Source organism: Stegastes partitus, unplaced genomic scaffold (assembly GCF_000690725.1).
Source record: "Stegastes partitus isolate 25-593 unplaced genomic scaffold, Stegastes_partitus-1.0.2 Scaffold1717, whole genome shotgun sequence".
NCBI classification, from domain to species: Eukaryota; Metazoa; Chordata; class Actinopteri; family Pomacentridae; genus Stegastes; species Stegastes partitus.
The window spans coordinates 71,775-96,929 of NW_007579448.1; the positions used below are offsets into that span (position 1 = coordinate 71,775).

At 43.5% G+C, this 25,155-nt stretch overlaps 1 protein-coding gene across 1 annotated transcript in view; it reads right to left on the reverse strand.

The window, feature by feature from the left end:
- Positions 1–25,155, reverse strand: part of myo16 (myosin XVI) — a gene marked incomplete at its 5' end in the record, with an annotated part of 73,164 nt that overhangs the window by 12,854 nt on the left and 35,155 nt on the right. Inside the window, 11 exons of the mRNA XM_008301804.1 lie at positions 1,876–3,129; positions 3,259–3,641; positions 5,848–6,121; positions 6,213–6,309; positions 7,008–7,110; positions 17,133–17,338; positions 19,007–19,087; positions 20,155–20,351; positions 21,670–21,745; positions 22,746–22,946; positions 23,221–23,373. Of these exons, the coding sequence (XP_008300026.1) occupies positions 1,876–3,129; positions 3,259–3,641; positions 5,848–6,121; positions 6,213–6,309; positions 7,008–7,110; positions 17,133–17,338; positions 19,007–19,087; positions 20,155–20,351; positions 21,670–21,745; positions 22,746–22,946; positions 23,221–23,373 (3,025 nt within the window). The remainder of the gene's footprint in view (positions 1–1,875; positions 3,130–3,258; positions 3,642–5,847; positions 6,122–6,212; positions 6,310–7,007; positions 7,111–17,132; positions 17,339–19,006; positions 19,088–20,154; positions 20,352–21,669; positions 21,746–22,745; positions 22,947–23,220; positions 23,374–25,155) is intronic.

Below are 25,155 nucleotides of genomic sequence, written 5' to 3' on the forward strand. Positions count from 1 at the left end.
ATAGGTCCCATGGGATAGGTGTTTAGTCATGAGGGACAAAAGGGCCCATGTGAGGGTTTCGTGCTGATGAGTGACAGCGAGTATTTGGATTTGTACAATGAAGACAATAATAAAAGAGAATTGGACTTATCCAATTTTGGGATTTTCATATGTTGCTGTTGAGGTATGAAGTGTCTTATGACACTGATTTCCTGCAGCCTGCCAGAACCACCTGCCTTCTTTCCCGGGCATTCCTGTGGTTTTCTCATTCCCTGAAAATGAGGAAGGGTAAGGGGAGGAGGGGGAGTCAGCTGCTCTTCACAGAGATGTCTGGGATAGCAACTGTAACCCCTGGCCACTCCCACAGCGTCAGGTATCACATTCAGTCATTTAACAGCCGAGAGGGAACGGAAGTAGGCCGTCCTGTTAAGCCCATCAGCATCCCTCTGCGCTTGGATCTAAGAGAGCCGCCATGCTTTGCGCACTCAAAATACCCCAGCGCCCGGTTCCCCTGTCACACACACTGTTTCCATGATGCCAGCGCTTTTCCTGCGCAGGTCCAGGTGCTGACGAAGAGTCAAGTGCAAGGTGTCACGTGAGGAAAATGCGTAAGCACTTGCTCTCATACCGTCTCTTATAAGGAGTTCGGCTTCCTGCCCCTTGAACTTGCTACAGTTATAGAAGTATGACGCAACAGTTTCTTACCCAAGTCAACCAGCTCCACAATAAGCCTTCATAAGATGACTGACTATTGACATCAGCAGCTATACACTTTCGCTTGATTGTAATTTTTATCCCCTAGATAATTGACCAAAATGTCCTGTTCAGTGCTGCTGAGCAGTCACACTCCTTTCCGTAGAACATGAGTGAGCTGTTAAATATTTGATACCCATCCTGATCGTTCTACTGCTCATGCATTATTAACCCAGCCACAACTAATACACTTCGAGGAAACGGAGACTCAGATAAAAACACAGTGGGATAACACAGTTACTATCTTCTCTGATGGGCTAGTGTTTTCTCAATGTGGGGTATCAATGAAAAATCTACTCTCATAAGAACGCTGCAAAGTAATCTCTATGTGGGGTGGAAACCTTTGACCCGAGGAGACACCCATTTCATTGAATATGTGAAACAAATATGTTTGTCCCGCTTTCGCAAAGGTCAGCCTTTGCATCAGTGTCACTGCCTGTATGTGCTCTGCATACAGTGCACTAAGCACACAGCAGATAGCAAGAACATACTTACAGTGAAGTGTGATGCTAAGTAGGCTACACAAGGTAGCTCATTAGCTAACATATTAGAAGGCAGCTGCAGCAGCCAAAGGGCATTGCACTGGAAACTGTAACAAATGGGTTGCTTCAAGTAGGCCAAAGAGGGTAGCTGTAGAATTGAATATTGTTGCATCTCACCTCTCTCACTGCTCACATACAGATCATGTGTGTCATACACCTACACAAGGAAAAGGGGTTATTACTTACCTGCAGCCCTACACTATGATTGTTGTACAGAAGGTAATCACCCAGCATCCAATAAATCATCTGGCAAAGGCCAGGCTGAGACTTTGATCATAAACTCATCATGGTGGATAGAACATATAATGGACACATGCACTCCTGCAGAAATGTGCGCACACACATAGACATGCATGCAGTTTTGCAGAATGACAAAATCAATGCTTACACCAACAGGTTCATATGCTGGTGGTTTACTGTGAGTAGACAAATAGCCAATAAATGTATAAACGCAAATAAAAATAATGATTATAGGAAAAAAGATAAAAGGAGTTTTTTATTTTTTTAATACTTTATATGTGCTGTGATCTTCTTTTTATTGGTGTTGTACACATGTGTAAGTGGGAGTGAGTGTGTGGATATATGAGCATTACTGACAGACCTCCATCTCTCATCTTGCGGCCAGATGTCGACTTCCTCAGCAGGCTGCGGCCAGAGCTGAACAGAGTGTTGAGCTCATCCAGGGGGCTGGTCAGCGGTCTACCGTTGGCCGGGTTAAATAGCAGGGGAGAGGAGGAGCACGAGTGGGCCCGTCGAGGCTCAGGACGGGACATCTTCACAGGGGAGTAGGGAGGCGGCTTCCCTAGCGGTTCCCCACCTGGCCTTTGTGAAGATGTTTTAGGGGAATCGGAGCTCCCAGTGACAGATGCTGCTCGTGTCAGAGCCAGGAAGCTGGCCTCAGGTGGGAAGGGAAAGTGCGAAGGAGGTCTGTAGGGAGGAGGTGGGGCGCTGGGGGGAGGAGGTGGAGGAGGAGGGGTGAGCGGAGGTGTAGACTTCTTCTCTGGCATGAGGACCGTGAGGCTTGGGGAAGAGTCAGCCCTCTGGCGGGAATACTGTGGAGACAGGGGGCTGTCTGGGCCAGTAGCATAGTTCAGGTTTGTCTCAAACACCGGCAGCTTCTTTACCTCAAGGGGTGTGAGGGGTGACTCATCTGAAGCTGGGGAACAGGTGACGGGAGACGGGGGAAACACCAGGAGGGGTGGGCGGTGGGGAAGCAAGTTAGGGAAGGGAGCGGGGATGTCACAGCTGCCATCTTTACCAAACTGAGTTTTGGAAGCTCCGCTGTTGGATGTACTCTGTGAGAGAGTGATGTCCATGGCAGAAGTCACCCCTAGTGTCAATCGTTTAGGCTCCCCACTTTGAGGAGGAGATGTTCCCAATCCCACCAGGCCTAGGCCTAGAGCCTCCAGTTTGGCTGCTTTGGTGACAACAGTGGCAGGAGTTCCACCATCTTCATGAGGGAAATATTTCATCTCCTCATAGACAGCTTCCGAGTCTGCCAGTTCTGGGCTATCAGGGGGTTCCTGGAGGCTCCGAGCCCGTGGCTGAGATCCCAACATCTCTATGTACACATCCTCTTCATCTTGGCCCTTGTATAGGCTTAGCGCTACGCCATGCGGAGTATCTATAGAGGCGGCTCTCTGCATCAAGCCTCCAAAGCCTCCAAATCCCCCACCACGAGAAAGCAAGGCCAGCTTTACATCAGCGGGGCGCAGTTGGTGGAGATGGGGTGCTACGGCGTTAATCTCCTCATATGAGCCTGTGAGCTTAGTGTTGGGGCTGCGCTTGGGTTTCGGGGGAGGTACCTTTCTCATCGTTGTGTAGTCATCACTGTGGGGACGGGGCTTGGCCAGGGCTGAGGAAATCATAAAATAAGCAATTAAGCACAAGTCAAAGCAATGTGTAACAGCAATGAGGAACCAAAGGAAAAAAAAAAAAAAACACCATCTGTTGTATCAGCAAAAGACCAGTAGAAGTGATGTACCTGCGGGGTCTGTGGGGGACAGCTGGGATTTAGGGGGGCTTCCAGCTGGAGAGCCGTACCCTTCTGGAGTGGAGCTCTCTTTGGCAGCCATCGTCAACCCCGCACTAACTGCTTCATAAGATGCACTCAGGCGGGTGTTGGGGTCCCTCTTTGGTTTGGGTGGAGGTTGCTTCCGAGGGGAGGAGAGACCTCCCCCGCCTGCTCCTTCCTCGTTGGTATGGGCTACCTGCTGCAAGGCTGGTTTAACTGGTGGACTGGCAGAGGAATGGACCATGTTCTCCATGGCGAGGGGGATGGGTACTGAGCTGGAACGAAAGTGGCGAATAACTCGATTTCCCCCGTTGACGGGGCCCTCGTGGACTTTCCCACTTTTCTCCACCGACCTAGAAAAGGATACAGGTAATAAAATTGATATGACATCCATCATTTGTACTTGATAAATCCTTTGCACAAAAGCGGCATTGATGCTGTAGCCACAGGCATAACTTTAGTTTTTTTCTCCTTCCAGATCATTTCATGATCCAGATTGAATCAATTATATAATTTAGATCATCGCTATGCTCAAACTCAATATATGCTTGATTTAACTGTCACGGCATAAATGTGAGCTAAAGAGGGCAATTGGATGAAAACGGCCGAAGAGATTATGCTTTAAATATAATCTCCTTGTGGTAATTTGATAACATCCAGTTTGATATTTCCTCGGCTAATCTGGGTGAGCCATCTGTTAGTTCCCCGATTGCAGGCGGGGGGGTTCGCCGAGCATTTGTGGAGGTGATCACGGAAGGCAGTTTAAAAAAAAAAACCCTGCAGAAACCACACAGATCTGGAGAGTTTGGATTTTGGTTAAATATGTGCATGTAAGTGCCTTTTAATCCATTCCACAATACGTCAAGCGTGACTCGTCTCCCAGTCTGCCCACTGACAATCATTCTCTTGTTAGAGGCCCCCCTGCGCTCAGTCTGCCATCCCAGCAGCAGATGTTACACGTACAAGGACACATAGAGGATACAAAAAATCATGTGTGTGTCTTTAATGTTGCTTCAATGTTGTATGGTTACTTTTTTTTTATATTTTAGTTTTTCAGGTGCAGCTACTCGCAATAAAATTAATTAGGAATTTACGTGGGACAATTTTCCCACTTTATTGACTTTAATTTAGCTTTTTCAGGCACTGTAAAGTTTGCTTAGGAGGATTCTTTTAAGCAAAACACCCGTGACTGTTTTGAATTAAGTAATTCTTTGAATACACAACTATTTTGTCATTTTGTCAAAAAAGTTTTGTGACGTTAGCATACAGGTCACCGATCATTGTCGGCCTGGAATGAAAGTCAATGTTAGGTAATGACAGCAATAATCAACAAAAATGATATACTACTGCTTTATCTGCAGAGAGAGAAAGATTATATTGCAATGATAAATGCGCTTATTATGCAGCATACCATAGAAAGCACTAAAACGCAGCACATATACACATCTACGGGTTTATTGGTGCTGAAGTCACATTTCAGGTATTAAGACCATCATTTCTCAACATATAGGGAGGTGCCTTTGAAAATGAAGATCATTCATTTAGCACCACCTATAAAAGTGCTTCTTATTACCATTTTTGCACTTTCTAAGTCAGCCCTCCAGGGTTATTGCATATATGCCAAATTACAATGAGGTGAGGCGCAGAGAAGGATAGTGTTCCACGGGTGCAACACAATACCAATACAATCTGATAACGCAGCTCATTATCTGACTATCCATCATGAAACTTACAATTAAAAGTCCGCAGCACACAGGTATACCATGACATCATTAATCACAAAACACACGCTGTGCAGACGCAGGCACACACTTGCAGAAACATACGTACACATGAATAAACGTGCGCACACATATGATCATAAAGGCAAATGATTCCTTCACACAGTCGTAAATCCTGTGAGCGACAGTAACTGTGGAATGTTTGCTGTTCTCCAGACCAAATAATTCTACAGTCACTACAAGTCATCCCATTTAGTATTATTAATTATATTGTAGCGAGCCCTACTTTAGTGGGAACAGGCTTGTGGTTGATTACATTAGTTTGAAATAAACGGGGCTGCAACAGTTGACTATATTCATTATTACTGTTATAATTACAAATTTGATCTTCCAATTATTTTCTTGACTAATCAACTAATTGCATTGTCTATAAAATGTCAGAAAATAATGAGGTGCTGACTACAATTTCCCAAAGCCCACTATGATGCATTCAAATTGTTTTATTGTAGTCCAGATTAAAAAAAATATTCAGTTTACAATAAGACACAAAGAAAAGCAGTAGATTCTTTTCTTGAAAACTGACTAAAATTCTTAACTCAAACCTATTTTTTTTTTAATTTTGTTAAATTGTGACCAATTTTAGGGGACTGATGGTTATAATCAGTTTCATGGTGGATAATTCTCATCTAATGAAAAATGGGTTGGAATGCAGACAACATACAAATGGCAAATGGGAACAAAATTAAAAGGTACATCTGCATCCCTTTTAAAATCCAGATTATGCCTGTTTGTCGTCAGGGCTGAATAAAGGTGTTTGTGGATGTGGTCGCTAATTTACCTCCTGACCGGCTGATCCTCCTCCTTGCCCACCGGTTCTGGCCTCTCGCCGAGCGGTGGGCTGTTGCCCAAGTTGTTGAGGAGGCTATTGCCATGACAGCGCAGTCGGTCGCTCTCTCGCGCAATGTCGGACGCGTTTTGGATGACCAGCTGGTCGTAGGTACGCAGCCCCATGTCTTCGGCCCCCTGCAGGAAACGCTGCACACTGCACTCCTCTTTGTGTTGTAGCGACAGCCTGCGATGGACCCGCTGTCGGGCCAGCCAGCCACGAACCACTGAGATATGGGGAGAAGATTAGGACGAAGACATTAGATGTGTCAGACACAACTCTGCACAAAAATATCGGCTTGTTATTTGTGATGTTACCTTTCTGACAGGTGATGATCTTTTTATGAAACTGGTAGCAGCGGTCGTTGAGCTGGTCTGCCTGCCAGTATCTCAGAAACACTTTACTGCTGCCCATCTATGAAAAAAAAACAAGTAATCTGATCAAACACATTCATGTGGTCATTCAGTCCACTACCATCAGCTTCAAGGAGTAGCCAGCAGGAAGCTGTGAACCTGTTGGAAATCTCAGAAGAGTGTGCCTTGCTAGTTGAGAGATGGGAAACCTGTGATGTAGCAGTGATTTATGATAATAGGTGGGTGTGGAGTGTGGATAGGGTGAGGGTTTGCATGTTGACAATGCATTCACTTCCTGGATTTAGGGGGCATTTGGGAGGGGTTGCAGAGGTCACTCTATACAAGGTGCACGGAGTTGTGAGGGGGGGGGCGGGACATACTTCCACAGATAGCGCTATTCATTCCAACACATGCTACTTGTAGGAGTAATATGTGTGTGTGTGAAGCAGGGCTGCATGAAAAGTGTCTGCGGGGCATTGTGGAGGAGTGCGTATGTTGTATGACCCTGCAGGTCACACACTCAGACACAACAGCAGTCTGGCAGACAGGCCAGCGAGGCGAGGGGGGGGGGAGCAGAGGGTCCATGCTGCTGTGTGTGTGTGTGTGTGTGTGTGTGAGCAGAATTATGATGAGGTGGGACAGCTGGAACGACTTGTCAAGATTCCATGGGGTCTTTCAAACGGAGGGTCAGGGATTAAGTCATTTGGCAAATCTTTTGTTATCGATGGAGACAGAAAAAGATGCAGGACACAAACACACCTGCCATCCTTGCAGCTTTGACTGCTGCAGAACCGAGCGACACCTCTCCTCGGGCGACAGCTTCTTCTTGTCTCCCAAAGTTGGGACCACGAGGTCTTTGTATCTGGAAACGACACAGAAAAGCAGAAAACGTCAGAGCCGCGGGGATGAACGTGGTGAACCCAAAAAAAAATATTTCGACGAGACAGAGTGACGGCCTCTTTTGGAAACAATGGGTTCAAAGGTCAGCGAGGTCATACGGCAGACCAACCAAACAGCATCTGTTCCTATTGGTGTTGTCCTGGGCAACCGTTGCTATGAATGGTCAGCTGGATTGAGTCAGTGGTTTGTTTGTGCCTCGCATGGTGGGGGAGAAAACAGATAGAGAGCTATTCTGATTTCACAGACAGAAAACACCATGCAGTTGTTTATAGGCCGAACTATTGATGTTTCCCATATGGTGGAAATGTATATGCATGAATGAATTAGGGAGCTGAATTTTGTAGATAAGGTAAAGAAAAAATAATCCACATTAAAACATACTGGTGTCTAATTAAATTATGCTAAATTGGCATAAAGAATGCTGTAACTGGAAGCCAAGCGATGTGTGGTCCCTACGGTAGTGATGAAATTATTCATTTGCATTGCTCCACACTGCCATACTGGGTGTGGTGATAGTGATGGGGGGGGTGTGTTGTAAATATTCTATCTGCACTGTTCAGCTTTGACAGCTTAGAGCATTACCACCTGTAACAGACAACTGGCTGATAAATCTACTGGAAGAGGTTATATGTATACGCCACTAATAATATCATACTTATGAGAAAAAATACAACAGAAAGCATGTCACCATAAAATACTCACCTGTACGATAAAATGATTCATAGAAAATGAGATTAAGGTGGAGCGGCAAGACATACAGCAAATACAAAGGGTTTTCTTCGAGATGCCATTTTAACTTGACACAGTAGCTCAGACATATCATTAATAATGGGTCACTGTCCATTAAGTCATGACAGTGAATGACAGCGAACAATTCCAGGACACGGCAACTGAAATGACAATTAATTTTAGCCGTGAAACGACTGAATTAATTTTAGCCATCATTATGTTCATTATTCCTGCTCTGACATGTTGAAACGTTTTGTTTTTCAGAAAAATGTTTATACACCAATAATTACTCCAAAATAATAAAAATAAGGCATACTGTAGATATATTTTCAGCTATTAAACTGTCAAGTAATAACCAAAACTGTATTATTGTTATGTTGTCATATTTCCCAGGAGTCATGATATATAATATAAAGCATCACATGATGAAATAGGAATAAAATATGAGGTGTAATTAATAACAAAAATCACATTTTTATGTTGTATGCATAAGAGATTTCACCTTTGTGATTAGTTTGTCTGGGAGCAGATAAATCTCAGTGTTACCCTGAAATTCTACTCAGCATAAACCTCACTGCAATACAACATTGTTCCTTTTTAGATATCGGCGGCTGACTTGGCTGGTACAGGGGCAACCCACGCAGATCAATATTTTCAAGCGTCTCATATCTTGGGCTTTGCCACGCCACATTGTGACTGGAGCTCCTTTTGCATAATCTTCCAGGCATCGATTCTGGAATTTATTTGGGGATTTATAAGAGTATGTGCTCCATGTGCACAGATCAATCAGCAATTATGACATTTTCAAAACTAAATAGAAACATCAGCAAAATAAATAAATGTATATATCTCAGCTCATTTTGTCGGTCAGTCTTTTCGGTTGTCAGCGAGAGGCAGGGCTCGCTGATGACGTTACACGTCATATGAGGCACATACAACAAGCAGATGGCTGGAAACATAAACCACTTGTGTTGTCAATAGTGAGTAAGTGAGTGCACGTGAATGCGGGATGTTTGATTTGCAGAAGTGGGGTCTGTCTGAACTCTCCCTAACCCTCTCTCTGTATGGTAATACCAGTCCTGCAGACAGCACACACTGTCCCCCCGGGCCCATAAAACACAAAGGAACTCTGTAAACCCATGACCTCTCCTATGAGGATATGAAAACCATCGATGGTCCCTGCTTTTACAAGACCCATGGGGGCTTCATGTGGAGTCAAAGAAGTGAAATAACCCCTTTGATAAGAGTTTAAATGGAGGGCTACACTACGCTAACATGATTCAGTGCGACCAAAAGGCCATCACTGACCCCTGTGATTCAGCGGCACCAAGTTGGTCATGGTGATGCATCTTTAATTCAAAACTCTCACTTCCTCGCTGAATCTGCTTCTCAGACAAATTGTAATTTCCTGCATCCTCTGAGCCTGTTGGCATTGTTCAGTCATGGATATTTACCAACACTGGTCAGACTAAATGATGGATATTGTCATGCTGGTAATTGAATAACCTTGAAATGTAAGGGAAAGGTTTTACAAAACCCACATAGTAATGAAAAAATACGACATATAAAAACTGCACTTCCAACCTGCTCTGTAAATACTGATGTATCTCCCGCATCCGAGAGTTAAGAACTAAAAAGAGCAACACACACGAAAGGGCTGGGATTTGAACAAACAAGGTTCAAGTGGTTGTATTTGACCTTACACATTGGCAGAAAATAAACCCGGCCACAAAACACATAGTGTATCATAAAAGACAAATAAAAGCAACAGTAAAATAGATTTCCTCATAAATCACTCTGGTTACCAGGACACTAATGTAATTCGCTTCAGGCAGCCACTACGACTTGGTGAAGAGGCCTGTGTGGCTCCAGCGTGCAAGTGTGCATCTGTGTATACACACTGGTCTGTTTGTGTTCAGGAGAATATAGCAACGTCAAGATTAATGGCTGATTTATTGCCCTGTCATTTTGATTAGTCAAGGGCCAGAGCCCGTTTTGAATGAGTGACAAATGGAAAGAGAAAAACAAAGAATACGAAACAGAACTAAATTGAGATTAGTCTGTGTGCACAAGAGAAACAGGCTGAGAGCGAGAGAGAGATAGAGAGGAGAAAGGAGAACGATTGACTGAAGCGAAAAGGCTGAAAGGAAGAAAGCAATAGAAAATATTGGGATCGGGGAGGAAGAAAAGGGAGAAAGGAGAGAAAAATACCAATCGTGGTTCAGAGGAGAGAGCGTGTGAGGAAAGAATGAGAAATCAAGTGAGAAAGAGCTCTGTGAAGACAGCGTTGTAGTCCACCCCCGCTCTGCAGCAGCTCCCTTCTTGGCCAAAGCTATGTTCATTCATTGGTCATGTCTGTGTTGAGCCCAGTGGAGGAGAGAGCGAGAGGGGGAGAGAGGGAGATGAATGGCACTTGGGCTGGGCTGACGGGTGTCTGTGGCAGCCATTTAAATGAAGCACACTTTAACGTATAAACTGCAGAACGGAGACACACATCAGACAAAAGGCGCGCACAAAAAGATCCATTTGTATGAACACAAAACACCACAAACACACCAACCGTCTCTGGAAAGTAATGCATTAGTGATGGGGGGGTATAACAGCAATTTGATTCCCTTTTTTTCAGTCAGGAGTAGGTTTGTAGTTTAAAATTCAATCACTGAATTACATTTGCTCAGTAACGTACAGTAAGACTCGTAGGATTCAGCTTGATTTATCAGGAAGTTGATGGGAGGGTTGACAACAGTTCCATCTCTGGGTGTTTGCTGAAGAGACCAGTTTGGGTCACGTTGGTTTGCCTCAGGGACCGGAAGGAATACAACTTCAATTAAATGAAAAGCGGTCTTAAATTCATGTTGTGTCATCTTAGCTGAAGCCTACAATCTGATATCAGAAAGGTTTTATTCACAGTTTCTTGTCTGAAATGTTTCTACACTTTAAATTCAGAGGGATCAGGTGTCCACAGAGTTGACACAAAGAACCTTTAATATGGATGGTTTGAGGAGCAAAAAGTAATACAATGGGAAATATAGCTAAATATTTCTACTGTTGATTAATTAGTAGTGCAGATTTTTCAATGTGTAACATGTCAGTAAAGACTGTGTTGTATTATCTTCTGCTGTGCCTCTTTAAACACAAAACAGCCATTCACTATTCTCTGACTAAATATATCCAAGTGGGAGTCGTGCATAGCTAAAGGCAGGTTTTCCTTTTTCTTTTGCTCATCTTGAATGTGGAGAGTCTGAATTCTCTGCACAAGGTCAAACACGTTTCCGTTGGCAGCTGGACTCCGCCATGGTTTGCGAGTTTGTGATATTCACAGACCAGATCTCAATATGCAGCTCTGGACAGCAACAGCAAGAATGAAGATACAGGTGGCCAAAATGTAGAGTAGAGTCAAAAAGATCCATTGAGGTGGTCCGAGCATCTGATTAGGATGCCTCCTGGATGCATTCCTCTGGAGGTTTCTGCCCACTGAAGTGGGAGGGGACCCCAAACTCGCTGGAGGAATTACATATCTCATCTGACCTTGGGATTCCCCAGGAGGAACTGGAAAGCATAGCTGGGGAGAGATGTCCTGAAAGACCCGCTTCACCTGCTGCCACCGTGACATGACTTCAGATAAGTAGAAGAAAATGGAAGGATGGATGGGTTTTGAATGTCATTCAGTGACAGAACAGGACCACTTATAACAGCAGCCTGTCACATGAAACAGAACTGTTTTCCTCCTCACTGGCCAGACTGCTGATACTGGTGCTGTCCTGGGTCATTTCTACTAGATAATTAGGTCCAATTCCCAATCTCCACCCTAAATCCTGAGCACTCAACCCTCACGGATTTCAGTGACATCTGGTAAGTGACTGAAAGGCTGCAAGGGCTCCAAATGGTATAAATAGGAATAGGTTGGAACTTTGCAACATATCACATTATACCTGTTTGATGCTCTGTTGGCTTTTATTTTATGAATTTTGATGTTTTTCTTCACAGTCTGGGGATTTAAAAGGAAAGCATATTAGGAATATCATTATCATGCTATCTTGGACAAAAAAAACTATATACAGCTCTGGCTATGAAGTATCAGTGAGCCCCTTCCTACTTAGGGCTAATTGTTCTTTCTATGCTTGTATGTTTACCTTTGTTTTTATATGCTTCAGGGCTTCCCCTGGTAACCCAGTGTAACATTATAACACTATGAACTGTGGGTAATTCCCTCAGGCAGAGTCTGCAGAAACGCTTCATGCACTTGATAATTTGACAGTGGGACAGCTCTAAGCCCCCATGGATTTAGTGGGAACACGCCTCGAAGTCTGTGACTCCGTTGAGGTTGGACACCAGGATTGGACCTTAGATTCCTGCTGGAGGGGACTGACAACCTCTGACAAGTCAAGAGGGTGATTTAGGTTTCAGCGTGGAGGAAGTGTCCTGCACAAAAGCAAGCAACCACCCGACCATCACGCTGTCTGTTTGACAATGGAGCTTCACTCTGGTACAGTAATTGTCCACTTCTGGGTCACCTCTACTCCCTCTCCACTCCAGAGACAGCTGGCATGGAGGAATACATGAAAGAGGCTCTGGAGGTGAGGTTTATGCATCCACCTACTTTACCAGCTGGTGCAAGTTTCTTCTTTGTTTATGTAAATTATGGTTCTCTCCACCCATGTGCTAAATATTGTCCTCTGTATAATATCAATGAACTGCTCAGGCACCCTATATCTGGGCTCTAGATTGAAACATCTGTGGGCATTTTGGTTTATTAAAATCAGCCTCTGCAGCCTCAGGAGGGAGAAAAGTGGAAGACAATGCCTAACACTTCAGACTGGCTAATGTCCCAGCTGTATTTGAGGCCTTGGTGCATTATGTTCTTCACAAAATTCTACGTATATGTTTGTCCTGATGGCCAAATGGTGGAAGTACACGCTACAGTGCCTTTAAAAAGTATAACCTGGCTTTTATTTTGACAAGAATTTAAAAAAAAAAAAAAAAAGATTCTTCTGTGTCAAGGTGAAAACCAATTTCTACAACATGATTTCAATTAATTCAAAATAAAATGCAAAAGAAGTGATTGCAAAAGTCATCCCTCCTTCAGAGGACTCATGGTTGTCATGGAGGTCTCCCTCACTCGTCTTTTTCTTGCACAGTGATTCAGTCTTTGACAACTGTCTGGGTTTAACTGTACTCCAATCAGTTTTGAGTGACTTGGAAATGTGCTAAACTGAATGTCCATAAATGTAACGAGGAAAAGAGGTTTGTCTCATGTTATATCCCCTAACTTCTACCACTCTGACATATAAACCTGAATGCACGGGTGGCTGTGGCTTAGGTGGTAGACCGGATTGTCCACTAATTGCAAGGCTGGCGGTTCCCTCCACACGCTGAACCGTTCTGGGCAAAACACTGAACCCGTCGTTGCTCCCATTGGCTGGTGAGCACCTTGTGTGGCAGCTCTGTCGCCATTGGTGTGTGAATGGGAAACACTCTAAAGTGCTTTGAGAACCATTAAGGTAGAAAAGTGCTATATCAGTACAGACCATTTAGCATTTAAACCAGTGATGTGCAGTCTGGGCAGAGCCTCACCAAAAAAATGGTTATATTTATCCAGTGATTTGTACTATAAAATATTTATTTTTTCATGTAGCCTCACCACTTTTGATGACTTTTTAAAAATTTCAAATCGCTGAATTTTCGCAATTTCCCATCCAAATGCTTGGAAGAGATGCACTGAGCCTCACCTTGGATTGTGCAATCCCTCGCTCCCTGCTGGCTGCCTGCACTGACAGTGTGCTGCTGTCTGGATGTCGCCAATAACACGTTTCAAACACATTTAATATATGAACTGATTTTCCATAGTTCAGCTGATGAATATAACAATGTACAGTGTTTTTTTGTTACCAACTGCATGTGTGCAACGTGTTTCGTGTGCTAAGTGATCACAAACAGCTAAGAAGAGGTTCTAGGTGAAGCAGGCAGTTCTCTTGCCTCATGACCGGGGGCGCTCGTGATCCCAGACATTCCTCATGTGACTCCGTGGCTGCATAGTAAGTGACAGCAAGCTAGACTAGGTACGATATACAGTTAGCAAGTCAAGTGCAGCGAAGGACGATAACTAGACTTTTACAAAAAAGTAACAAATATTTTTGTCCACAAGGAGCGGAGCATGGACTGCATTTAAAAGTAAAGGTAAGACCGCAATAACTTTCTTTTTTTTTAATGAAATGTGCGTTTTGTGGGCTACAGTTTGTATGTGTAAAGAATGCAGATGTAAAACAATATCTGTAAACTGCTGCCAATCAAATGGCAAATGAGCTACTCTATTTGGAAATCTGATTCTGATGAGGTCAGTGCCTCTCCAGACATGAACTTCACTGCATGTCACTGATTTATACCTACATACAAGAGAAATTTTGAAAACTTACCTCAAAAAAAAAAAAAATCGTCAAAGGCATGTCTGCCACAGAAGAGATGCTTAAATGTTATTTGGGTTGTAACTCTTTGGGTCGTAACTAACAGCTGCTTAAGAGTGTTATTGTGACATTCCTTCCTCTCAGCCTGTTGTTTGTTTGGTTAGTTTGGTTTACTGGCTGAGGAGCAGCTAATGGACAAAGAAGGGAAGGACATCAGGAAATGATGTAAAAGCTTCCTCCAAAGCTGGAAATCAATCCAGAAATATGGCTCTCTACCGGATTCAATTCACTGTTGTGGAGTCAGTCCTCATTAAGTCTTGTTTTGGTGGCTTCCCAAACCAGTGGAGTTGTTTAAGGTTTCATACTTTTTGTTTGCACTAACAGACTCTTCAACCTGCTGCATTTACTGCCAACCTACCTGAGAAATATAATCATTCTTATTTTATCCAAAGTTCATAATAACTTGTCATGAGAAGCATTCATTTTAACCAGTGGGTTCTACACTACCAAGAGAGCTACAGCTTCAGCTATTCGTATGTTTGTTTAGAGCAGACTGTTTGTTGCCCATGGGTTTATGGTTACAGTTTGAGTTGTGTAGACTGATCTGCATACCCATACACTGACACGCACACATATATTGCATATGTGCATAGTAGAAGGAAATGTCAAGCTAACTGTATTGATTTATCCTTGTTTAGGAACCACATGTTCTACATCTCATCTAAAAGTGTGTGCAAACTGTGTGGCAGTGAAAAAATAAACCATTCAGAACTCAGTGAAAACATCTCTAACAGGACATTATTGCAATAGAAAAGCATTCTAACCACATTTTAAGGGTAGCAGGGAACCACATAAACCACTACAACAAGTCTTAATTTGTGTCACTGACTTTGTGTTCATGACAACCACAATCACCTCAACCTTTGTCTGACCAGTTAAAAAAAAAAAAAAAAAAAATCACACACACAACATCGACACACACTTTTTCTTATGGCTGTTATCCCCTCACCCTTCTCATGCCCAGCCCAACAACGGTTTCCTCTTTCTGGCAACCAATTGGCCCTTGTGGTGCTCAGTTATCTGCTGGTCACACCTACCGCTAACGTGGAGATTATCATACAACATATGGTTGCCTAAAACTATCTCACAGACTCACATACTGGACTTGCTCACAAAGACACGCACACACACACATACGCGGCTTAACAAACAGAGTCTCGCCAGGACTCTTTCAATTACAGCTTGAACAATGACAGCATTGGTTCTCCCGAAAAACATACAAAGACTCTTGTGGAGGCTTATGGATGGATCTATAATAGATTCACTTTATCATTTGACATAAGTCTGCTTCTCCAGATTCAATTCTCTGTTCAGGTTTTCAATCACGGAAGCCTCTTGTCAGGGCTCAAGCACACTTGTGTGTATGTTTGAGCAAGAAGTAGTACATATCTGTGACAAAAACATGTTATGAATTTCCATCTTTTATAGGATATCCATGTTTGTGTGGATGCTTTTTCTTTTTTCGTTCCCTTTACTAGTTGAGTGTTGCTTACCAGCCCAGTAGAAAATGAATTCAGGACCAAATGTCTGACCAGAAATTCTTACCAAATTATACTGTGAGCCAAAGCCTTGGTTTTTTATTTCGCATTAAAATTCTTTATCCCCTCTTATTCAATTTAGACAATTAAGAAAAGTCTTTCTGCTTAAAACTGTATTAACAGCAGTAATAAAGAGGATCTCGATCCATTTCACCTTTTCCTATAGTTTGACACATGAAGAGATGTGTTTTTTTTTTTTTTTTTTATGTGTGTGTGTGTGTGTGGTGATGTGATGATGTTTACAGCAGAGTAGTGGAAACTTTTGGGGGGGGCATCATGTGACCAGCTTTGTCGTTTCTTATTATCTGGCAGGAATGTTCATGTTAATCCCTTTATCCTCAAAAAGAGAGGAAGCGAGAGGCTGAGAGACAGACTGAGGATAGGAGAAAGAAGGAGAGAGAGAGAGAGAGAGAGAGAGACTTAGAGCTAAATCCTCTCAGTATTCTGCTGGTTCTCAGAATCAGAGGAACACGGTGAGGAAGACCGAGACAAATAGGCAAACTGGGAGGGAGACGAAGTGAGATGGAGAAATGGAGGAGAGGTGGCATTACAGAATCGCATCATTCTTTTTGCTTCTCAACAAAAAAGGGAAAACCTGTGAGACACACACAAATGCTAGAAGGATAAAGTCGAAGAGTGAATTTAAGGAGGGTGAGCGGGATCTGCCTCTTTGCAGAAAGCCAGGAACATAGTGAAAGAATTAAAAAAACAAAACAAATAAAAGCAGGTGATGGGGAGTAACTATGTCAAAAATTTAAGTGCGGGACATTGTGACCTTACACACAACTGACTGGTTAATGCCTGCGTGTCAGGCTGACATGGGAAATGTGATAGTGGCAGTCATCAGCAGCAACGGTCTCCCATCACACTCAAAAAAAAGACATTCAAGGTCAAACTGCACTTCTAGCAATAAAGGTTGCTGTGACTTTTCAATGCTAATGCGTCTGTCCGCTTGTGAGCGCGTGATACTGTATCTTATATGCCCATGCATTCATTTGCAGATGTAGTGGAGGCACATGCTGTCCAACTTTCTGCTTACTTTGACCCGCTGGGCCTGTCATATATAAAGTGACGGAGATCACAGTGACCTGCTGGGAGCGTAATGCATCTGAACAACTGAGATCAGCGAGACAAGACAAAGAGAAGAAGCAGAGCAATACATCATCTTTAAGACCTTTCTGTTAAAGAAGAAGCTGAGAGAGAAGAAGTTAATGAATCAGCACATGGCATATTAATTATATAACTGCTGCACTGACCTGCTGAGAAAGCCTGGGAAGGACAGGCGGACAGGGTATCCATAACGGATCATGCGCACCATCTCCAGTACCCCGATGTACTGCAGCTGGGTGGACACATGGAAGCTGTCGAAACTGTCCGGCTGACCGGTGGAGTTTGGGCGCACGCACTCCACAAAGTGGGGAGTACAAGCCTGCAGCTTGCTGATCATCTCCGACAGCGAGTTCTGGAAGAGGGGGAAGGAGAGAGGAAATAGTCAAAGGCACTCAACGGTAATTTTACAACCGAATGAGCAACAAGTTGTACTCAAATTAACATTTATTTGGTTTGGGTCAGAAGAGCCCTGTGGCTGTTTGTGTGTGGTAAGTGCTGAACAATATATGTGTGTGGCTCTTATTTGTAAGGCTGAGAAAGCAAGAAAGAAGAAGCAGGTAAAAGATAATGGCAAGAAAAACAAAAATGAGTCCAGAACTCAATGAAAGACTTAATTAGTCACAGCTCCAACCGTAATTGTCTTTTCATTTAAAGTAATTATTGCCACCACTTGAATATTGACGGTGCGAAAATTTGAAGCACTTTGCACGTTTAGATGTTGAGTCATCAAGCAGTATCTTCAGGAAGGTGTTCCAAACTCCAGTTTGAAGTGAGAAACTCTCATGGCGTCATTTTTAAAAGCCTCCACACCTTCCTTTTTATACCTACAACTTGCACGCTGTGATTTTTCCATTTAGCTTTAAGGCTTAAACTTAAAATGAAAAGGGGATGGTACCCATAAAAAACAAAACCAAAAGAAAAAAACATGTTATATGTCTGTACGTTGATAAAAGGCAGCGTTGCGTCAACTCATCAAACTGAGAGATAACAGCCAAGTGTGAGTGAAGCCCTCTGGCTTCTTTTGATGTTCGAACTTGATTTCTGAGCTACAGTGACTGAAGTAAGATTACATCATGTTTGTGACAAAGTGGTCTGATTTTTTTGGGTGTGTGATTTGCCTCTGGAGGAAGCAAAAAAAAAAAAAAAACACCACAAAGAGTTATTTTCTCTTTCCAAGTGCGTACGAGTGTGAGAGAACTTTTCTTCAAACCCCTGAATTCAAAGATGCTGCATCCAAGGTCGCACAGACGCATACACGTAAACACTTACATCTGCGTTCTTGCCACTCCTCGAACTGACGTCAATGTGTGCGCTGCATACCCTTAGGTACAATGCTCAATACCTCACCCCAACACCCGCATTCACACACACACACACGCATACACACAAATACGCACACAGTGGTTGTTGTTCATTGTTCATTCATTCATGTGGAGGGGTTCATGTTTGGCTTGGTACAGCATCATTCTTCAGCCCACTCTCTCATTCCCTGCCATTCCCTGAGGGACTCGTCGACCACAAGTCCACAACTCTGATTGTGCAACACACTGGTTTCATTCAGACCAAAGGTACTGCTTTTCTGAACCACATTTCAGCTTTCTTGCGTCACCAGAAGACACTGAGCTGCTCTCATCTAACTGAATATTATTGTTGCTTTATATAGTTATAAAATCACAGTAGCTTACTTTGAATAGAACTTAGGGTTGCATTGTTGCGAAGGCTGTGACGGCTATTGTAAAGGGATGCATCGGCTGCAGTGATTTCTTGAGATGAGGGTTCGAACATGCAGTATGTTTGCATTAATGCATGATTTGATCCTGATTCTTGCAGGTGACTGTGCAGCGAACAGATACTCAGAAAGGTAAAATGAACAAAGCGGTTTGTCTGATTGTCACCAAAACAGTAAACTAAATGTTTATGCTGATTTTATGCAGAAGACATGCAAATGCAACACAACAAGAACCCTGCAGCCAACAGATTCTGACATTTTTCATAACTATGCAATGAGAACAGTTCGTACCCTCAGCTGGACAGCCACTGTGATGGGCCCGCAACGTTCTAGCCGTTGGATGAAGGAGCTTGAGCCTTTTTTCTTCAAGATCTAGCAAAAGAAAGAGATAGTGATATAAAAGAAAATATGTATATTTGATAGCAAAGCATCTTACATCAGCCACTGCGGAATATGGAACATTATCAACACATATTATCATCAAACGTGACTGTGTGGTCTTGACGGGTGATCAAAACGTAATGATGATCTCTTTGATGCTGTGTACGGTGTTTGCAATCACATTAAATAGTCCCACGGGAGGATTTAGTCCCCGTTATGATTTTTCATATTGTTTCAACGAGACCGGTGGCATTTATTGCTGCACTGCTGTGTTTACTGTCTTACACACTGTGCAGTGCAGCAATATTACCTAATGTTACCGTATAAGGCTGCTGGGACAGATCAGGGAGGTGAAAGGGGCCTTATGTAAGCTGCTGCTCTAGATGGCTAATGAGCCACAGAGACAGCAGACAGGACCTCCTGGAGGTTACACAACCAGCAGGCGTTTTTACTTACACATGTGCACCACTATGCTGCACTTTCCAAAACACTAAGGTACATAAAATGGAGAGGGAGACACCGAAAAAGGGAGGATGATGGACCGAACAACGGGACTCGGTGTGTAAAAATATAGTTACCAGGTGTGCCATTTGTGTTTTAATGGTTTTATCTTGTGAGAAAAGTGTGTAAGGACACTCTTGCCCTCGTTTTATGCGCATGTGCATGCGTGCCTGTGGAGTTCTTATCTCTTGCATGCATGTACAAACAAATCTAATTCCCAGAGGTTTATATATAGCAGCATAGTGGGAAGTAGCTTAAATTAGACTTGTTTTTTTCCAAAAATACTTTCCCTGTTTTTCCATTGATTGGCATGACAGTCAGTTGGAACAGTTGCAACAAACAACTTCTGATTGACTGTGTGACTTTGTGAGTGACCGTGTTCCTTCAGGTCACCAGTTCCTATGCTCTGTTTATCTAGCTTCAAATGGTAGTGTGAGAAATGTGGCCAAATGCTAAAAATATATTTCAAAATCAAATGAGTTGGGTGCAGCGACAGAAGCGGTTCGAACAACAGACTGCAGTGCTGGACTCGTTCCTCTGTGAACAATATGCCGTACCTTGGTAAGATCATGGTACCTCCGGGGCTGTTGGGGGATAGAGCTGGCATTGACCAGAGAGGCTGATGGCATCCTGTGGAGCAACAGGGCAGCTTTAGGCCCCCTCAGCCCTATGCGGCCCTGGGCTGCTGGCACCAGAGAACCAGTCTGAGTCAGCTTGGACTGGAAGAGCTGCTGCAGTAACACACTCTCACTGGCTGCCGGGGCACAAAGCACATACACGCAGAGAGGGAGGAAAATAAGGGTAAAAGAAGCAACAGCATTGGTGGAGAAAGGGGGTGGAGGAGAATAAGGAGGGATGGGATGAACAGAGGGACAGAAAGAAAGAAAGAAAAAAAAGGCAAGAAATAAAGGAAAGTAAGAAAGAAAGGAAGGAAGGATGTAAGAAAGAAAGAAAGCAGGATGTAAACAAGGAAGGAAAGAAGGATCAGAGGAGGGAAGGAAGGTGGGGAGGACGCATAAAGTTAGGCTGCATGTAAACAATCAAGTCAGGCAACAAGAGGGGGTGGACCATGTCACTCCACAACACGTGGAGCGGTCCACAACAACAATGAGCTCATTCAGAAAGCCAAACAACATGTGTGTGAACGTGGGTGTGTGGCTCTCATCTGAAAGGCTGAGAAAGACGAAGCAGGGAGAGAAAGAAAGAAAGAAAGAGAGAGAGGGAGGGAGAGAGAGAGGGAGAGAGAGGGAGAGGGTAAAGGATGGCGGCAGGTAGGCGTACCAGGCGAAGAAAAACAAACATGAGTCCAGAACTCATTTAAGGACTTAATTAGTCACGGCTCCAAGGGTAATTGTCTTTTCATTTAAAGCACTCATTGTCACCATCTGACTATCGACTGCTGCAACAGTCTTTGGCACTTTTGGATTCATTGAGCATCAGGGAGGCGTCTGAATAGTCCTAACATCACACGCATCAAGACAACGACCCCAAACATACGGCAAGAATCATGATTCTATCTACAGTGACTGTTACTGCACTGTTTATGAATTTAACTGAAGACAAATATTGATGGCATCGTTCTTAAAGGCACCCTTGAATACATTTAGTGCCCACAACTGTGTCCCTCTGTCCTCCTCTTAGCTTAGACTTAAGGCCCAAAGACTTTGTATACGTCTGTGTGCGGATGAAAGGCAGCGATGCATCAACTCATCAGACGGAGGGACAACAGCCAAGTGTGAGTGAAGGGCTAGCCTTTAGACGATTAGCCTCATCATGGAAATTATAGCAATTAGGCTGCTGGACGCAACGCCAGCCTGGCAGTCACACAACGGCTGCCTGTGTCCCGCTAACCACAACACCCCACATCTGGCACCTTCTATAGACAATATACACACAGACGGTGCTGTCTGCCGCATATGGGATGAAACGCGCACACACACACACAAACGCAGACACGCTTAGACAAGGAGCGGTTTTGTGCGCTGTTTGTTTATACAAGAGTGCATCTTTGTGATGGAGTGTGCTCTGACGCCACAATGTGCTCATATGTGTGCTATTCACTGGGCACTTACTCTTCATCGTAAACAGCAGATTCTGAGGAAGGGAGTCCTTGTTTTTCGTGAGCGATCCTGTGAGGTCATATGAAATCTGGGAGAAAAACAAACCATACATGGACATTCATTTTTCTGCTTACATAGTACTTATGACATAAACTCCTCACAATATAAAAGTTTACACTGAAAAGCACAAGTTAGAAGAAGATGTGGTAGTAAAACAAAAAAAAAAAAGTATTTATGGAAATCATCTACATCATTAGTGTGAGGGTGTTGACTAGACATAACAGTGTTTTATCTATATTTCACAAAAGCATTAAGAGATTTTTGTTCCTTTTTACTGCAATAATGCATGGTCCATTCTTACTGCGCACACTTGCCACCTTCTATTCCAAAGAATTTGTATTACTTCATCATTATGATCTATTATTCATTGTATTTTTTGTAATGTATTACTATTACCCCCTTCATAATGCCTGGTTCAAACACATTAGCACGTCCGTTCATGTCCATTAGAAGTTACATTCATTAAATGTAAAAGTTTACGTCATAGAGAGTTATTAGAATTTATAGCTCGTATGTATCACAACTGTTAAGTGAATCAAGATCAAAAGAAAGGACAAACATGACTTCGCTAAACTGCAAATATGCTATCAAGGTCAGAGAATGAAGTAAAATGTTTTGGGGTTTTGTTAAGTTCCAAAAGTTAAACTGAAAGGCTTGAATATTGTGTGCATGTCCATTAAAACCACAACTTAATGCCAACTGCTGTCTTGTTTTTCTGGATTAACTGGATACAAATCTGTGACCAAAAGAATTTACAGGCAAACCAGAAGATGGAAACCATAAATGTGTTATTTTATTAACTGCAGAAGTTATTTTTAACTAATTTTCTGTTTTAGCAAACATACCTACAATGGGATTATGTAAAATAGATTTAATGTGTGATCTTGGATCTAACATTTTACAGTTCAGAATATATACCTAGAGTGTGTTCGGCAGAGAAAAAGTGTTCATCTTGATATAGGTTTCATGTTCCAGTGTGCAACCCTACCACGATTATACACCAAGATATGTTTTTCTGTATTACAGACCTGTCCTGCATAGTGGCTGACGGTGAAGGCAGGGCCTTGGTCTTTGGGTGGGGGGTTCCCGTTGCCGTCCTTGGTGGTGAGAGAGAGGGTGTGAGTCGGGTTGGAGTCCAGCTGGGCAGACAGCCTCTTGTACAGGGTCTGCTCGACTGGCCGCAGGCTCTGGCTCTCCTCATCTAACACACACAGCAGTCCCTGAGGCCTCTGGAGGAGGAATAAACAGATGCTCATATGTTATTTATGTTGTCCATATTTACAAAGCACAATTGATAATAATAGGCATTCATTATGTCCTGGTGACATTTCTATTGATCCCCATAGAGTAGAGTTGCCCTTCTGATACCGAGAGGATTCACTCCCATCCCTTTGTTTTTGGGGTTTATTTGAGAAATTAGACATGATATGGACAGAAAAATGTGAGGTAGTGCTAGGGAGACCAAACTGGACTGGACTAGCCCAAACCAGAAACACACAGTACCTGAAGAAAGAAGTCCAGAACGCCTGGGTGGTTGCTCGGGGAGCGGGGGGTCCCCATGGCGATGCCCTCCTGCAGACACTCAGCGTGCTCCTGCTGGAATAGCACCTCAGAGACGTACTGCCTCAGCCGCTCGTTGGTCATGTTCACGCACAGCTGGAATGCACACAACACACACCACGCTGTAAACACACACTTCAGCACACATGGCGCGGGTCCTCAGAGACGCGCTGCTGAATGTTTGTTTTTCGAACAAATAAGGCAGAAATACAATCCCGCGGTGGCACCGACAGGGTCAGTTAGTGGGGCATAAACGAACGGACTGCTGGTGCAACACAGCTGACCCTGAAATTATGAGGACTGTTTATAGGGAGGAGTCAATCCCAGCACTTGAAGGAGTCAGTCAGATGGGTTGGGGTGTGGCGGGGTGTGACTTGTCTTTTTGATATAATGAGAAAATATTTGTGAGAAGAGGTGGAACTGCAATGAAGTGTAGCAGCAGCAGTCCTGTTTAAACTTCTTCTGAGCTTAAAGCCAGATGCGAAAAAGCCTTACAGTGTCCTGGAAAAAAGTTGTAACATTTTACTTAAGTGTCTGTTTTCATTTGATTTGATTGTGGCTATGGCATCAGCTGTTATACCAGCTACAAACTAGTGAAAAATAACAGGCATAATACTGACTACATGCAGGAGACGTGTGCACAGTGAGCTTAATAGGAGCATCAAAGAGTAGTGACAGTACAGTTACTGGAGATATAAATCCACCAGCACCACAGCTTCATTTACAAACGCAGCCAAAGTCCAAGCAGCAACCACATCTACAGCCACAATTTCAATAAGCACAGCCGAGCAGACTGAGCTGCTGCGTTCACAGCCAGCGGCAACATACTGTCACAGCTTGGCCTCTTTAAAGGAGTAATGAGCTGAAAATGCATCATGTAAAGTGTCACATCATCTCTCCTTTCTGTCGTTGCTCTGAACTGGCAGCGTGTTACAGCTGAACTGGTGTGATTCAGTGGCTGTTCCAATAGATTGGGGGAAAACTTAATATGAGAGAAGACAAAAGCAGATCAGAGAAAAACACCTCGACGACCCGATGAGGGGTTACGTGTCGGATGTGTGAAGAACCAGCAAACACAGTGGATATTTCCTCCTCTTTCAGCACCGTCATGTGATGGTGTCAGAACAACGCCGTGACCCACATTTTAGGTCTCATCTCCCTCGACCGAAAACCGCTGATCCAGGAGCCGTTTGACGGTGCAGACGGCTACAGTCCTGTTTTTTTTCCTTTCATCGTTGTTCGTCTATGCTTTGTCTCCGAGCTAGTCTAGTCCATTAAAGGCTTAGTCCCAGCAGGTGGTTGATTGAGTTAGCTCATTAGCAAAGTGCTGAGCAGGTACAACACATCCCTGACAAACACAGTTCTAATTAACAAGCTCTAATGACCCCGATCATGCTGGGCGTGGGGAGCGCACTCGTGTAGGTTTCTGCATACGTGCACACGTGTGTACAAACATGTCAGAGCTTGTTTGTCACCGACGTGTCGCGTCTCCTGTAAGAGATCATTGTGTTTGTTTATTCAGAAGTGGCTCCTCCTCTTCTATCCTCTATAGGTGGTGTGTGTTTTGAGGAGGCGGTTATTAATAGGCAGATCTCGGCGGAGAATATGTCTGAAGAGAAGAGGCATGAGACAGTTCCTCGTTTTTTTTTTTTTTTTTACAGGTTTTGTTACCCTGCTACCTTTTTTTATTTTTTAAAAATCTCTGTTGGCACTTTGAATGACCTGATGAGGAAAGGTTATGCTTTCCCTAGGTTACGATTGGATTAGAGAACATCCAGATGAGTAAGACCACCGTCACCTTATTGACACACACAAACACCCAAGTCACACAAGAAAACAAAGACAAACACATCCTGCACTTAATAAAAGCTGGGAGAA